Source organism: Alexandromys fortis, unplaced genomic scaffold, assembly GCF_014885135.2.
Source record: "Alexandromys fortis isolate MF-2015 unplaced genomic scaffold, M_Fortis_MF-2015_v1.1 scaffold_66, whole genome shotgun sequence".
Classification (NCBI taxonomy): Eukaryota; Metazoa; Chordata; class Mammalia; order Rodentia; family Cricetidae; genus Alexandromys; species Alexandromys fortis.
Genome location: NW_026067950.1, coordinates 2,758,337 through 2,774,946, shown reverse-complemented (window position 1 = coordinate 2,774,946; position 16,610 = coordinate 2,758,337). Strand labels below are relative to the sequence as shown.

Sequence of the window (16,610 nt, the reverse complement as noted above, 5' to 3'; positions counted from 1 at the left end):
ATCATATGAACACCATCATGCTAGGCTGTGCGTGCCCCACACAGTTACCAAGAAGGGGCAGCTGGGTAGAAGCCTGGTTAGGGTCCCCCTGAAAACAGTGCAAGATCAGATGAGATGTCCACGAGCCCCTTCCTGGTCAGTCTGCTGCCAAATGACTGACCAGCTCACACCGGTGAAAGAAGTGTACCTTCAGGACCAGAAGGCCTCAGAAATGTGTGACATTTGTCCCCATGTGTTTGCATGCAAGGTCCTTTGCCGAGGTCACATGTAGCTGCTCTTGGAAGTAAATTAATTACATTGTGTGAGTCTTGGTTTTCCTAGTGAAACTGTCAAAAGAATTTTCAACTCTGTTAGTGTGTGGTAATTGTCCAGCCAACAGCTATGTGGCCCTGCCTTCCGAACAAGGATCCTTTTCTTGTGGGGTTGACATCCGGAGGATGTTCTGGACAAGTTATAATGACTTTTTCATGATCTTGATAATGCAGTGACCTTTGGGCTGTTCTTAGTAAGACACATGCCTTAGATTTGTAGACTTAGAGGCAGCCAGTGGAGGAGAGTGGTCACACATGAGTCACACATGGGGCAGCAAGACTTTGGGGCTTGTCCCGGTCCCAGAGGTTTGTCCTGTGTTTGAACCCACTGCCCGGGGGCTTTGTCTGCAGCCTGTTCCCATGACATCACCCAGAGTTGACACCCAGTAAAAGGGGGGGGGGAGTATCAGTGGCTGCGTGTTGCATGAGGACCGATCACTGCCTCCCACGTAGTGTTCTCTGTACAGCAAGAGTCCAGATTGTGCAGGGGGAGGGGGAAGAGCTCTGATAACAAGTAGACATAGGAAGGAAAGTCCTCTGCTGAAAGTTTTAAGAGTAGTAGATTTTTTAAAAGTAAGCAGTTGGCAGACATGGGAGGCCATGGGCTCATGCCTGTAATCTTTGGCGGTCTCGGAAAGCTGAGGCAGAAGGGTCACCACAAGTTTGAGATCACACCTCAAAATGGAGAGCATGAAATAATTAGTCTGGCTTCCACTCTTTTTCTTTGCCCTCTTACATATTTGAATTTGATTTTGTCTTGAACAAGGGTCTTTATTTAAGCTCGTTATAAATTGCATTCTTTGAACTGAGGAGACTTCATACGTGTGCCGCCGAATGGCACACCCATTTGTTAATTCTGGGTCATCTATGCAGGCAGATTCCAGGACATCTCCATGTGTAAGCCGAGCTTGCTTCTGTCTGAGCGTATGCCATTTTGTCAAAAACTTGAACATCTGGCTTAGAGAAGGGTCTTCCTCTGAGTGGAATTTCTTCTCGGTCCTGTACGAAGGGTAGCAGGAGAGGAAAGAACTTCCCAGCTCTGACCAGAACCTCATGATGAGGGGGCACCCAGATGAAGGAGCAATAGGAAGCTCTGAACAACGGAAGACATCCTCTAGGCTAGATGTCCTGTGAATTTCATTTCTCCTCTATGTCAAGTGTTTATGTGGAGCAGCCATTACATGACCAACCAAGCCTGAATCCACAAAATGGCCCGTATACTCAGTGGGCATTTAACAACCAGAAACGCCAGGGGCACGACAAACTTGCATCTGAGGGATGGAATTATAAACAGGATTTAGCTGTAGGCCAAGGCTACAGCCTCCTGGGGGGGGGTACAGCCTTCTGGGGGGGGGCACAGCAGGTATAGCCTCCTGGGGGGATACAGCCTCCTGGGGGGGTACAGCCTCCTGGGGGGGTACAGCCTCCTGGGGGGAGCACAGTAGGTACAGCCTTCTGGGGGGCACAGCAGGTACAGCCTCCTGGGGGGGGGGGTACAGCCTCCTGGGGGCACCGCAGGTACACTCTCTTGCTGCCTCAGAGACCCGGATATTCCTGGTCCTTGTCAGCATCATCCAGGCCACGTGTGTGCGGGTAAAACAGTGTCCATGAGTGCACAGTGCAGAAACCCGGGGCTCAGGGTGGAGGCAGTCACCAGTCCACTGGCACGACCCTCCTGGACTTGACTTATGAGACCTGTGCACAGGCCCTGCCCACCCCGACTTTGGTTCCCTGCAGCTCTCTGGTGAGCCACAGACAGAAGCACCCGCTAGAGAAAGTGTCACATGCGGTCCCAGAAGTCCCTTCCCGGTGCTGGGGGATCAGGAGCTCCCGTCTCTGTCACTTCAGCCACGGGCTCATTTATTGCTCCCTGGGCACCTGGTATATTCAACTTGACATCCCGTGCCTGGCTCTTACCGTTTCGTTTGCTAGCTCATCTCTTTGCTGTAAGTTGGCCTCAGGGTAGCCTTAGCAATGGGTGTCAGTACAAGCCTCATTTATTACTCCATTCTTCCCACTAGATCAGGAGAGGCATTGGCGTGGCAGTTCAGGTGCCGCCCTAGAGACTGAGCTAGCATGGCCAGGGGCAAGCTCATTGCCTCGTGGCAGGGGAGGGGTGGATCTCAGCCTCCCTGGGAATAAAAGGCAGAAGGTCCGTGCTTGCCTCCCAAGTTTGCTTTGAGGACTGAATGGAGCCAGCGCCTAGGTCATGGTCATCTTATCACTGGACACGTGGGGATGGTCAGTAAATCCTGGCACCTTTTCTCTTTGCTGGTTGAACCCTGAGTTAGGAATGCCCACTGAGGTGCCGAGGCGATGCCCTAGTACTCCATGTGAGGGAGGCCCCTCACCACCTCCCCTGCAGCTGGCCACCCGTCCTGCTGCTCAGTGTCATCTGCCCCTCCCCTCCAGGAATGGCTGTCCCGACTGTCCTCAGTCACTGTTCGTTCAGGCTGAGGGCTCTGGGGACAGAAGCCCTGATTTAGGAGTCGTGCCTTGCTCTCTGCCAGTATCTGCTAGTCTCAAGGGCTGAATCGGCCCAAAAGCCAATTGGTGTAAGTGACCTTCATGCTGACCAATCTCCCAAACCCGTGTGTAGAAGGGAAACAGTTCTGTTGGTTTGTTTTCTGAGACAGGTCTTCCTACCGCAGCCTCCCCAGTGCATGCGAAAGGAATTCTTCTTTCCAGCCCCAGGAGTCACTGGTGAGGGGTCCGGATGGGTGATCAGAAGGGAGATAACGAAGTGGGTGTTTCATTGCTAACACTTTTGTTTCTCCCTTTGCTGCCCCAGGGAAGGCCGCTCAAATGCCCACATCAGAGGAGATTACCAAAGAATTGGGGATGTCATGCTTAAGAACATCCAGGGCATGAAGGTGAGCCGGTTGGGGAGGAGGGAAGGGGTAGGAGCCCCTTCTTTGGGCGTGCACTGCCTGGCCTGTCAACCTGCAGGAAGCATCAAGGATGAGCGTGTGGTCAGACTGTCCTCCGCCATTCTAAGGAATGTTACTGGACAGAGCATAACAGCTGTCTGATTTAAAAGCTCCACCTTGCAGACAAGCAACAGGAGTTTATACACAGGTCATTCCTGACCTTAAAAACGACATACACAAAACTGTACGTTTCATTTTCAGTCCGTTGTTTTGGGTTCCTTTGTGCATAACAAAATCGTAGTTGCCGAAGTATCTGAGCATTCCAGTAAATTCTGTGTCTTTAAACCCATCAAAGGCAAATCTCTCTTTAAACAGGAGCAAACAATGAAAACTCCCTCCTCCTAAGGGAGCTAAGGAGTTCTAGCCCACAAGCCTCTCCCACAAATGTCTGAGATTCTTGTTCATTTGGACGCATTTAGCAGCGCCTGCGATACAGAAGGCTTTGATCCTCACTGCTCACCTGCTGAACACATCTGTGTCTGCGTTCCTAAGAGGGCTTGTTAAGTCTCAGCTGCTGGGGCATGTTAGGACCTCAGGACCTAATAACTATCCCAGAAAAGGGGTGATCCCCAAGAAGGCAGCCACTCATGCTGCTACCATGATGTATGTCCAGTGTAAACAAGAACCTACTATGTAGCAGGGCCCTCACAGAATTGGGGGTCCTTCATTCCCATTTGGTTAGGTTGCTGGGTTACGATGAAGAGCTACTCAAGTCATTTCTTGTCAGTCCCTTGCTGTGGAGTGTGTGTGGGTGTCTGTGTGGGGATGTGTATGGTGGATGTGCGGGGGTGGGGGTGGGGGAGGTGGGGATGGTATGTATGGGGTGTGTGTATGTGGTGTGTGGGTGTATATGGTGTGGGGGTGTGGGGGGCATGTCATATCTGTGGAGGTGTGTGTGGTATCAGTTCGTGTGTTGGGAGACTGAGCCTAGGGCCGCACAGATATCCGGCAAGCATTCTACCTGTCAGCCACATCTCCAGCCCTCCCCAGTTCCTTCCTTTCTTTTTTTTTTTTTTTTTTTTTTTTTTTTTGTTGTTGGTTTTTTTTTTTTTTTTTTTTTTTTGAAATAGAGTTTCCTCTGGCTGCCCTGGAACTCACTCTGTGAACTGCCTACCTCTGCCTCCTGGGTGCTGGGATTAAAGGTGCACCCAGCACCGCCTGGCTCTCCCCAGTTCCTTAACTAAGACCGAGGTGTAACTTCCTGGATCCTAGGCATCCCTCCCTGCCTCACCACGTCCAAGGCACACCCTGTGGCAGTGTGGGGCAGCATGGGCGAGCAGCCGTGGCAGACGGTGAAGTTAGGTGCAGGTCCAGCACAGCAAGAATAGCCTGGCAGGCGCCACAGCCAAAGTCTCTGCACAGTGAGGCCGCTGCACCAAACTCAGGGGTGTAGTAACAGGCGTCTTAGAGCCTTTTTAAAATGTTAAGTTTTAATCAGTGTGTAGGGTGCCCACCCACACACCCAGCACTCATGGTTTCTACAAATCTTAACGTTTCTCATGGGTATAATTCAGCTAAGGCTGAGGACCCAGGATTGCTGTGTAAGCATTGTCCAAAGCCTCCTGTCCGTGCTGGAGCTCACTCTTGGTACTGGACATTCTGAGTGGGGGACAAGCATCCACCATAAGAGTACCATACAGAATCATTTTAAGTAATGCCTTTAAAAAACACACCATGGAGCTGGGCCTGGTGGCAGAGGCCTGTGATCCCAGCTGCTCAGGAGGCTGAGGCAGGAAGTCCTCAAGTTCAAGACCAGTCTGGGCTGTGGTCATGAGACCCCGCCTAGGCCCTCTGCTCCCCTGCTCCCCTCTCTGTCCCCACACTGATCCCACCACCTCCGTAGTCTGTCCTTCCCAGGATGCCCTGTGGTTGGGATGGTCCGCGAGTAGCTCATTCTTGCTGATCCCGTGGGCTTTTCATTTCTTCCATGGTGTGATTTGATTACCATGGTACTTCCGGTCATTGCCCATTCCTAAGATGCCTCTTCTCCTGCCACTTGGTTTTCTCAGTCCATTCTAGTTTTCACTTTTCAGAAAAAAACAATAAAATCAAATTCCCCTTATTTGGGAGCACAGCCTGCAAGACCCTACCGTGGGCCTTGGGAGTGGCGGGGGAGACGCATCTGGCCCTTCCCCTACCCCAGGGACGTCTCCTTGACTTACTGGTCACCAGCCACCATGTGTCCTTCTCATGCCTGACTGCAAGTACCCCACTGCCCTTCCCCCATTAACCAGCGTGGAAGACCTAAAGATACACCTTCTTGCGCCTCTCTTCCGAGCGCCTCTTTCCACTTTCTGCAGGCTGGCTGGCATTCTCTGCTCTGCCACCCTCCTCAGCTGCTATGGCATTGCAGCACCATGCCAGCGCCGCACGGGTTTGCAGCGTGGGGCTCTGCGAAGGCAAAACAGGTTAGGGAGGGCACTGCCGCCTTTCTCTGAGGAGCGAATTGAGTTACACTTTACATTTGTTAGTTTGCTCATTCTGTTTTATTGTTGGCATTACTTTATACAGTGTGGAGGGCAGCAATTTCCAGAAATGCAGTATCCCGGGTTAGCGCAATGCCTGCCTGCAGGGTCTTTCCTGCCCTACTCCCAGCTCAGGCACTAAATGCATCTGCACATGCTTAAGCATGCTCAGCTGGTTCGTTTGGCCAGCTCTCAGGGATGCGTGTCCAGATGGAATCCATCACATGTGCCCTCACTGTGTGCATTCAGCTCTGCACAGTCCTGGCACAAGTTGGTCTTCTTCATGACATGACCAGGAGAGCTTGACCTGTGGTCGCATCCCCATCTGGAAAAGAAAAAAAAAATGAACTGCAATAAAATAATGAGCACAAAGGTTTGCCCGTCTCCGTGAGTCACACCGGTGTGAACGTGCTGACCAGGACGGTCTCCCCTTCCTCCCCAAGCACCTGGCAGCCCACCTGTGGAAGCACAGCGAAGCCTTGGAGGCGCTGGAGACGTCCATCAAGGGCTCCCGGCGGCTGGAGCACTTCTGCCGAGACTTCGAGCTGCAGAAGGTGTGTTACCTGCCACTCAACACCTTCCTCCTGCGCCCGCTGCACCGGCTCATGCACTACAAGCAGGTCCTGGAGCGGCTCTGCAAGCACCACCCTCCGAGCCACGCCGACTTCAGGGACTGCCGAGGTAAGGGCGCGTGCGCAGGCCTGACCACCTGCTGTTTAGCAGGTCTGGTTTCCGTCATGGGAGCGTTGCATCTTGATCTTCCTGTGGGGAGGGGATGCAGGTAGTTGGGATGTCTTTCCTTCCCTGTTTGCACGCATCCTCTCTTTCGCAGCCAGGTGGTCAGGGACAAAGGCCCCTGGGAGAACTTCATCTCCAGCCCATTCCCAGAGGCCGGCCTTCACCTGTCTACATGAGACTTGGACTCCCACCTTGGGCCTGCCGAGGAAATAGCTGATGGGCTCAGGTTGCTTGTTATTTCTGGGCATCGGCCACAGCCTGAGTCGCGGGGTAGCTCATTTTATAGACCATAAGAGCTGAGGCCAGAAAGACTTAGAAACCCCTGCAGGGTCACACAGTGGGGAAGCAAACAATTGGAGCACAGCCCCTCGTGTTTTCTACCTGAGCTTGCTCAGCTCCCTGCCTGGCGCAGTGCCCAGCCTTGTACCAAGCCTCCTTTTTTTTTTTTTTTTCACTTGGAAAGTGTTAACATTTAATTGGCCTCCCTGAGTGGCTTCAAGCCACCAGAACACAGGCACCTCCAACACCCTTCATCTTCTCTTCAGCTCTTCTGCTGAAAAATTTGGCTTTCACGATGACAGGCTGCTTAGGGAGCTTTCCCTTCCCCAGAACTTTGTAGTAGCCCGATCGCACGACATCAATGATGGGAGCAACTCCGGTCTTGTTCTTGGCAGCGTTGACCCGGGTCTGCTCACGGACCAGCGTCCACAGTTTATCCAGGTTGACAGTCGGGCAGAAGCTCTGGTTCCTCTTTAAGTGGTAATGCCTCATCCCAACTTTCCCGAAGTAACCTGGATGATATTTGTCGAAGTTGATCCTGTGATGATGGATGCTTGCGGTGCTTACCGATGCGGCCATGGCCGTGGCTCACGTGGCCCCGGAGTTTCCGGGTCTTCCTCAGTCTGGATGACATGGCGGTGGCAGAAAGGAAAGAGGGCCAAGCCTCCTTTTATAGTGCTAGGAGATCACTGGGGTTGCCCATTTTGAAGGAAACTGAGGCTTGGGGACTTGCAAGTGTCATTCAGGACAAGGTCAGAGCTAGAATCCCACACACGTTTGTCTCACTGAGCCAGGGTTCTCTGACCCAAGCTGGTTTTGTCCCATGTTATGTATAGATGATTGAAGTTTGCATGCCCTGGGCTCACCGTAAGTCTTGTCAAGGACCAGGTCTACTGAGTCCCCTCAGGTATCAGGCTAGGACTGTGCACAGCATGGGCCCTGTGCAGGCGGCTCCTGAATGCATTATATGAATGTGTGCATCCACCATCATGCCAAGGCCCTGGCTCTTACCTAAAGTGTTACAGAGTCAGGCATGGTGGCACAGGCCAGCCAGACTGCATACAGATATGCTCAGCCGTATCTTGAGCATGTGACACACTTCCTCCAGCAAGACCACACCTCCTAATAGTGCCACTCCCTGTGAGATTACAGGAGACAAATACATTCAAAACTACCACAGCCACACGAGAGCCTGTCTCAAAACAATCACCTACACAGAACACCTGCGTGAGGTGCTTTATCCCAAAGGCCGTGGGACCGTTCAGCCAAAAATAGCTATGACGAGAGCTCAGTGCTCATTCCAGAGAGTGGATGCTCCGTGAGCTCTGGTATGGAAGGGGGGGGGGGGTGAGGCAGGGAACACAGACCACACAGCCGTCTCGAACCCTGCAGGGCCTTGCCGAGGAGCAGAGGAATGTGGACCTGAGACTTTATCTAGAATCTACAGAGGAGTCCGACACAGAGGTTTGGTTTTTTGAGACAGGGTCTCACTATTAGCCGCAGCTGTCAGGGAACTTGCTATAAAAGCCAGGCTGGCTTAGAACTCACATCCACAGAAGTACAGTCTCTACTTCCCTAAGGCTGGAATTACGTGTGCACTGCACTCCTGGCTCTACACTTGACAAAGTAAAGCTAGGCGTTGTTAATCTGTGGAAGGAGGAGATAGATGCTCCAGGCACAGTGCCGCCCTGCACCCCAGGCTTTGAAAGGAGCCGACTGCTGTTGCCCGTGACCCTCAGTGTGTGATTCCAGCCTCCTGGGTCCATGTCTCCCCTTCATTAACCCTTCTAATTGAATCTTCCTCCAAGAGCCTTAACCTCTGCCTGACCCTGTGTTGAGCTGCTCTTGCTCTCTTCCTCCTTGTCTCGTGGCACCGGTATTACCAGTCAGCTGTGCCAACGTGAGATGGCTAAGGGCCCCTCCCACAAGGGGAGAAGACTGTGCTACCCTTGGGGTTAAAAGTGAACTAAAGTGCTACCTGACTTAAGACATAGGTGGCCTTGCTGAGGGACTGGGGTGCAGAATCCCATGACAATAGAGACTGCCCCTCTGTGCGTGACCACCATGGGGCCATGACACCATCATTGTAACCACAGCCTCTTCCCATCCTGCTGACCACTGGATTTCCAGTAAATGTCTGTTGGACCAAACTGGGCGGTCATGGCTGAGGATGGAGCAGGCCTGGAGTTTGTCACACCGGCTGAGACAAAGCATCCCGTGACAAGGCCATCCTGGAGCACGGGGCTGCAGGTCCAGCCTGGGCTAACCTGCAGCCTGTCTCCCTTCCTTAGCTGCACTGGCAGAGATCACAGAGATGGTGGCACAACTGCATGGGACAATGATCAAGATGGAGAACTTCCAGAAGCTGCATGAGCTCAAGAAAGATTTGATTGGCATCGACAATCTTGTGGTCCCAGGAAGGGTAAGCTCAAGGTGTTGGAGTAACGTCAGAGGCCTCAGTCTCCTCCAGCCCCTGAGGGAGCAAAGAAGGGGGGAGGGAAGGGGGAATGCCTTGTGTGTTCTAGTGTAGCCGTCATCTGGGGCTCCGGGCTCCTCAGCTCTGGCCTCCTGATTGGTCAGTGTGCTTATTTACATCCCTGTCCTCCCCCGCCCACACACACATTGTAAAGAGGGTTTAAGAAAGCTTTTGTGATTTTTAAGTTTATGTAAGTGAAAACGGAAATTTCTCACTGGCATATGGCGGGAAAATGCCAGAGACAGGTGACACACGTCTTGGTCCGAGCTACATGGGGTAAATGATTCTGGGCAAGTCCTGCTCGTCCTTGCTGTCCCCGTGTCAGAAGCGGGCACGTGGGCTTCATACTGCTAATGTTGCTCAGACTTTCCTTCCAGCCCACAGAAAGGCAGGAAGCGGGGAACACAATTGCTTAGCCGTTAGTTGTCTCACCTGATTGCTCTGTGGGATGACTGGCTGTCTTCCTACCCTGCCCCAGCCGGCCGTTTCCTGATCCGCTGCAGACCGAGCTCCAGACAGCTGGGGCCTTTCGGGCTTATCTAGCCTTGTCCTGTTGCTCTCCTGCAAACGAGTTTGCTAGTTGCCTTTTTTTATATTTGACAGAAATATTAATCTAGCCCAGGCTGCTCTCAAACTCTTGGTCCTGAGTTGTAGGGTATGATATGTCACACTCAGCTTTGTCAGGGCAAGTGCGCACGCGAGTGTGTGTGTGTGTAAGCCAGAGTTCATCACTAAAGAGCTTTCTCCAGTGTGGTTCAGCTTGGCTATTTTTGTGTTTTTGAGACACCTTTTACTAGCCTGGGACTTACAGGGTAGGCTAGGTTCGGTGGCCATCGAGTCCTAGGGATACCTTACCCCCACTCAACTCTCTCCCCGCCCCCACCCTTCCCCCTCCCCACCCCTCCAGCACTGGAATCACAGGTGCACCTCACCAAGCCTGCCTGCTTACATGGATTCTAAGGTGCATGCACAGCAGACACTGTACCCAGAGAGTCCCCTAGCCCCTGCCCAGGCGGCTTTTAATCCATGTGACCCATGTGACGCCTTAGGTATTTCTGTCAGCAAACCTCGCCAAGAAAGTGTCTGGTAAGCAAGTTGAAAGACCATGAGTTACATGGTCCCCTGCTCTTGTTCTACCAGGGCCGAGCACACACCAGCCTTATCTGCAGTCTTTATGGAGTACGTAGGGGCAGCCCAGTGGACTTGGTATCATTTATATTGTCTGAACATTATAAAATACATACCATACTATGCTGCCCGGTGCAGAGACCGTCTATAAAGTTGCTCACTGTGGAGAGAGCACTGGATCGCAGTCTCCTGTGGCTTCAGGAGTTAGGTTAGATCCTGTCAGGTGGGCTTCCCCTGTGGAGCAGACAGCTGTTTTACTGAGGAATAGGGTTCTTTTTGAGATTGGCAGTCTGCTCACTAAGGGACAGACCCCAGATGCTCATTAAAGTAGGATTCTCCTACTTGCTTGGAGGTCTCAGCAGCCATGCTCTGAGCCCAGCCCACCCCATGGCAGTAACAGCCATGCTCTGAGCGAGCCTGGAATGGCAACCATACAGCCAAGCGTCACAAGGCTTTGTCATGGGTGGCAGAGCCACTAAGGTGCTCTTGGGCAAGCATTTTGCTCATGTGTCTGGACATGGGAATAGCACGGAACTTCAGGCTCCTGTATGGCGCTAACAGGGACACACGGTGTGTGCCTGACGTGTGTCACCGGCTCAGCAGAGGGAACGCATTTACATGTGAGGGCAGAATCCGCATGGCCCCACCAACTTCAGCGCCCTTACGAGTGCAGTCATTGGCTCGTCAAGCTGCTGCCCCAAACTGTTCAGTCAACTGAGAAGCCCTTAGAGACTGTGCAGCTACATAGACTAGACTGGTCTTGAACTCACAGAGACGGACCTGCCTCTGCCTCCCAGATGCTGGAATCGAGGTGCAACCATGCTGGCCTAAGATGGGAGTCTTGCCAGGCTGGCCCCCAACTCGTGAGCTTAACTGATTCTCCTACCTCAGCCTCTGAAGTATCTGGAATTACAGCCATGCACTAGTGTCCCGCTGAAAAACAGCTTAAGATCGGAGCAAAACGCACATAAAATCCACCACTGGTAACCAGTGCTGTCTCGGTGTTGCCCGATCAGAACTCGCTCTCTTGCCCACTTAGTGCCATACGTATCATGGATCAGGGGTCAGGGTTCAGAGGCCAGAATCCAGGCACCAGCTCAGCCTCTCACACTCTGGGTAAACTGAGGCTCTGTGTGCTCCACAGGAGTTCATCCGCCTGGGCAGCCTCAGCAAGCTCTCCGGGAAGGGGCTCCAGCAGCGAATGTTCTTTCTGGTGAGTGGGGCGAGCCATGCGTCCTCAACAGGCCCAGAATCATGTCGCCAGTGGGCGAGGAGGGTCCCGCAGATGGGGAGGACTGAGAGGCCAGAGGGACCCTTTCCCCACACACTTCTGCTTGTCCCTCTAGTTTAACGATGTCCTGCTCTACACCAGCCGGGGGCTAACGGCATCCAATCAGTTTAAAGTCCATGGACAGCTCCCGCTGTACGGGATGACGGTAAGTGTCCAGCCCTGCATGCCCTCCTCGTGAAGAGCAGGTACTTCCGTGTTCACTGTCAAGGAGGGCTCTAGAAACACTACCTCTTCTGCACCCATGGGCTACAGGACGGTCAAGTTAACTCGAGCCGTACGGTACGAATTCGCCTGTGCCTCATGGCTGACTAACCCTAGTCGCCCCTTCAGTGAAGACAAAGCCAACTTTTCCTCACTGAGGCAGACCCCACACATCCTGGTGAGCAGGTGTCCACAGGGCGCCTGCGTCTGTGTGTGTGCCTGGCTATGCCAACCTTCTCAGAAGGTGGAGAGGAATTACGTGAGCTGCCAGAAGGAGTTAATGCACAATGTCCCTTAGCCTTTCTGAGACCTTCCCTGACTGTGGGAAGGTCTCCTGTGGCCCCGAGGCCGCTCTGAGCTCTGCCTTGCCTGGTAGCCAGTCTGGTGTCCACAGATGCAGCAGGTGCCTGGCTGGCTGCTCACCAGTGACTTAACGACTCTTCCACAGATCGAGGAGAGCGAAGAGGAGTGGGGTGTGCCCCACTGCCTGACCCTCCGCGGCCAGCGGCAGTCCATCATCGTGGCCGCCAGGTAACTCCTGAACCCGACCTGTACTGTTTGCCTCTGACTTTCCACGGTCTGAAAAGCTGACGCGACCTCTGTCCGCAGTTCCCGGTCGGAGATGGAAAAGTGGACGGAGGACCTCCAGATGGCCATTGCCCTGGCAGAGAAAAGCAATGGGCCCACCCCTGAGCTCCTGGCTAGCAGTCCCCCTGACAACAGTAAGTGGTGGGGGATGTGCCCAAGACCACAAGGACTGCCCACATGGGGAGAGGAAGGGCTCCGCTTCCCAGGGGACAGAACACACTAGGCAGAACCTCTGAGTGGTAGGCCTCCTGTCCGTGCCCTTGGGGTCAGTGTTCAAGTGGCTGTGAGAATGGGTTTGCCATCTCTTCCAAGCCCAGGGCGCCATGTATCGGCCAGTATTTATGGAGAGGAGCGGGCTACATGCCCAGTGGCTCACGGGCAGGAAGGATTCCCAGCCACCGCAGAGGATACTGGGAGGATGCTTCATTAGATTCCGACCCATTGGGCCCCTTGGGCCGTACTGGGAGCCCCCACCCTCACCCCGCCTTCTCGGGCACTCCGGGATGTGAGGACAATGGCAAGCTTGTATCAGAGGGGAGGGGACGGTATCAGCACCACCTTTCACGACTTCCTGCAGAGTCCCCAGATGAGGCCACGGCGGCTGACCAGGAGTCCGAGGATGATCTGAGCGCCTCACGGACCTCGCTGGAGCGCCAGGCCCCTCACCGTGGCAACACGATGGTGCACGTGTGCTGGCACCGCAACACCAGCGTCTCCATGGTGGACTTCAGCATCGCGGTGGAGGTACGGAGTGAGCGGAGAGTCATCCCGTGTGAGCCCGTCATAGCCGTCTCCACCACTGGGACGGAGTGGCACACTCCTTTGTAGATGCCGTGGGGCTCTTCGCGCCACTGCTAAGCCTCGCCAGGCTCCTTCCTTCTCCACGTTTCCCTTTTTTTCGTGGACTCAGAACGGGGAAGTGTGCTCAGGTACAGCAGTGTAGCCCAAAGCCAACCAATAGCCCTATACCTACCTCAGCAGCTGTGACCTGCGGGTCCCTGGGAAACGGGGTAGGCCAGAGGACAGCCATGTCTGAAGCGGATGAGGTGGTTCTAGCAGGGCCAGGTTACAGCTCACAGGGCACGTCCCAAGACAGGCCCTCTGCTTGGGCTCTGTGACTCATGCCTAAATAGTTGCTTTGAAGGTGAGCCTTCCCTCTGGATTACTTCCAGACCTTTCCAAATCTGGCAAGCTTGGGAACGGCAAAGCTGTCCCATCGTGTTGCCAGCGCCACCTGCCAGCATGAGGCTCTAGTCCCCTCTAATCACGGTGTGTGTGTGTGTGTGTGTGTGTGTGTGACTTGCCTGGGTCATATAGTGTGAGCCAAGGACAACAGCAGTTTGGAGATGTGCTTTAAGCTCTTAGTCTTGGGATTGTGTTTCTGCAAGTGGCCTTCACTGAGTTTCCTACAGCAGCTGTGTCCTAAAGACGTTTTCAAGGGGACCCAGCTGGGACCCAAGGCCCTAGCTCTCCCATACATTCCCTTCTTTCTTCGTGTGTGTGAGTGTGTGTAGCCTTGGTGTCCTGTGGCCACATTCCCAGCTCCCTGCCTGATGAGGGGCTGCTTGCTGCCCTTGCTTCTGGCCTGCATCCAGTTTTCTGCTTGTAGGATTGTCACTTGTGATGGACCACATTCCCTAGAGGTGGGGACGGTAGACCTGAACTTGAAGCTGTATCAGTCCCTGAAGGGCAACAAGTTAGGGTGCCTGCTGTTTCAGAATCCAGCCCAAACAGCTGGAGGCTGAGCCGAGCCATCCCTATGAACGTGGGCTCAGCATGGTGGCATTTGACAGGCCAGACATCGCTAGAACCTTCGCTGGGGTGGTGACCAGGGATGCCACAAGGACAAAGCAGTGACACTGTTTAGCGAGAGTTCTAAGAGGAAGGCCAGCAGAAGGGTTTGTGAGGGGCTTGCTACTCCCTGGACACCCCCCCCCTTGCCCTTCCTGCAGCAATGGACTTGGGCAGAACCCCCTCAGCTCGCACTGTTCATGTTTGCTTCTTCGGTCAGGCCGAGCGGCTGAAGGATAGGACCCCTAAATGTTCCCATACCGATTCCTAGCCGCTGGGGTCTTACCGACAGTGGCATTTATGAAAATGAAGTAAATCAGGCGTGAAGTTATCTTCAAGGTTTTGTTTTGAAGTATGGCGGGGTATGGGGTTCTATGTATGTGAGTGCCATGCCTGTGGAAGCCAAGAGGGTGCTGGGAACCCGACTCTGGTCCTCTGCAGAACGTGCTCCGAGCTAAGCTCTTTCCCGCCTGGTTGTTTAAGATGTGCAATAATGCCACCTAACCATTTTCCGTGCACTGTGGGCGGTACTAATTAGCTTTCATTACCATTACCCTTCCAGCTTGCTTCACCACCCTCTGCTCGTGGCACCTTGACAGGGAGGAAAAGTTGTCCTGTCAGGGGAACCTGTGTCCTTGCCCTGTAGAATTGTTACAGGAACCTACAGGATTCAAGGAATCAGGGGCTTGGTGTGCCACTAGATGGCAGCATAGAGCCGCTCAGGAGGGCCTCCTTCAATCCTTGGTCTCCCAGGGAAAAGACCAGCATCCAGGCCCACTGACCAGCCATTCCTGAGTCTATTGTTCCATGGTGCCCCTGAATCACTTCGTTAGGGCCCTTCTTAGCATGACTAGTTGTAACCACAATACCTGCCACCCCCTACTCCCTAAAGAAGTCATATTCAAGGGTGACTACAGTTAAGGATTCCTTGCTGTGAGAAACCTGCTCTTAGTGCTGGGTCTTCAGGACCTACCCTCAGAGGCTCCTGAGATGCAGTGGATGGCAAGGATCCGTGTTCCCGACGCCCCCACTTGTCTTTCAGAACCAGCTGTCTGGGAACTTGCTGAGGAAGTTCAAGAACAGCAACGGATGGCAGAAGCTGTGGGTCGTGTTCACCAACTTCTGCCTGTTCTTCTACAAATCACACCAAGTGAGTGCCCACGAGCAGCTGGCCCTGACCTGGCGTCTGCCTGCTCCAGCAGAGCGCAGTGCCTGCATGAAGCACACACAGATGTCGGGCAGTGGGGGGTTCCAGCCAGCCACGTCCATCGAGATTTTCGGCTCTAAGACAGTGACACTGGTCTGTTTAGATGGCCTCTACGCTCTCCCTTACAGCCGCTGCTCAGAAGGGGGGGGGGTGTTGAACACAAGACTCGGGGTCCCTCTTGGTGTTCTTGAATTTAACAGTAGACACAAACAGGGACGAAGAACGGACCCAAGTGTGGGAACTCAAGGAAAAAGACAATACCAGGGCCTGGGGCGGGCCAGATACCAGCCTCACAGTTTCTGGGAGAATGGAGGCCAGCCACTAGCTGGGAGGGCTGGGGCGTTTTCCCAAAGAGCAAGGGAGCCCAAAGCACTGGTAGGGAATTTAAAAGTGTATTAGGCTCTAGCCAACACCCAAAGGACTGATGCTGCTTCTCTGAGTGAGGACTCAGGAAGATTCATGGTGACCCCAGCACTGGCACTATGGGGAGACATTGTCCTGAGATGAACACACCTCCTAGGAGACAGAGCATGTCTTCTCCTAGAGAGAGACCGTGTTCTTTACAGACTCACTAGTGGGACCATGGCACACCGGCCAAGACTGGCTTTCAAGACTAGCCCTTGATTAACTATTGCCCACTTCCTCAAAGCCACCTCTCCGTTTGCAGGACAATCACCCCCTCGCCAGCCTGCCTCTGCTGGGCTACTCGCTCACCATCCCCTCAGAATCCGAGAACATTCACAAGGACTATGTGTTTAAGCTGCACTTCAAGTCCCACGTGTACTACTTCAGGGCTGAAAGCGAATACACGTTCGAGAGGTAGGTGCCCCCTCCTGTGTGTGCTCAGGACAGTGATCCTCTTCCCAACATCGGGGCTTCTCTCTAGGGAAGTTAGTGTGTGTTCTGTAGGCCTGGCTACACAGGGTGGCATCCCAACTCCTCAGTGACTTCCGTCCTTACCACACATGGTGAGCACGTGCCAACACTGCCGGGTCCTCTACCATGCGCCCATTATGCCAGGAAGCCGGTGCAGGGGTCATCTTCTAGCCAGGAAGCCAGCAGTGAAACAGGTGGCTAGATGAGAACTCTTGGCAGCGGGGCCCCCGCGTGCCAGCTCCCCACCTTGGGAGTTCTCTTCTGGCCTTGCTGCTTGTTTCTTCCCTGGCCCAAAGCATTTCTCGATCCACCAGGAGACCCTAGGAATG

The 16,610-nt window shown here is 53.7% G+C and overlaps 1 protein-coding gene and 1 pseudogene across 5 annotated transcripts in view; one reads left to right on the top strand and one right to left on the bottom strand.

The window, feature by feature from the left end:
* Farp1 (FERM, ARH/RhoGEF and pleckstrin domain protein 1) overlaps positions 1-16,610 on the top strand; it is a 214,903-nt gene that overhangs the window by 196,487 nt on the left and 1,806 nt on the right. For all 5 annotated transcript variants that reach the window (XM_050150437.1, XM_050150440.1, XM_050150436.1 and 2 more), the window contains 10 exons: positions 3,103-3,184; positions 6,150-6,387; positions 9,015-9,145; positions 11,472-11,540; positions 11,674-11,763; positions 12,268-12,350; positions 12,429-12,541; positions 12,985-13,151; positions 15,241-15,348; positions 16,073-16,224. In XM_050150437.1, the coding sequence (XP_050006394.1) occupies positions 3,103-3,184; positions 6,150-6,387; positions 9,015-9,145; positions 11,472-11,540; positions 11,674-11,763; positions 12,268-12,350; positions 12,429-12,541; positions 12,985-13,151; positions 15,241-15,348; positions 16,073-16,224 (1,233 nt within the window). The remainder of the gene's footprint in view (positions 1-3,102; positions 3,185-6,149; positions 6,388-9,014; positions 9,146-11,471; positions 11,541-11,673; positions 11,764-12,267; positions 12,351-12,428; positions 12,542-12,984; positions 13,152-15,240; positions 15,349-16,072; positions 16,225-16,610) is intronic.
* On the bottom strand, positions 6,908-9,006 carry LOC126506687 (60S ribosomal protein L27a-like; annotated as a pseudogene).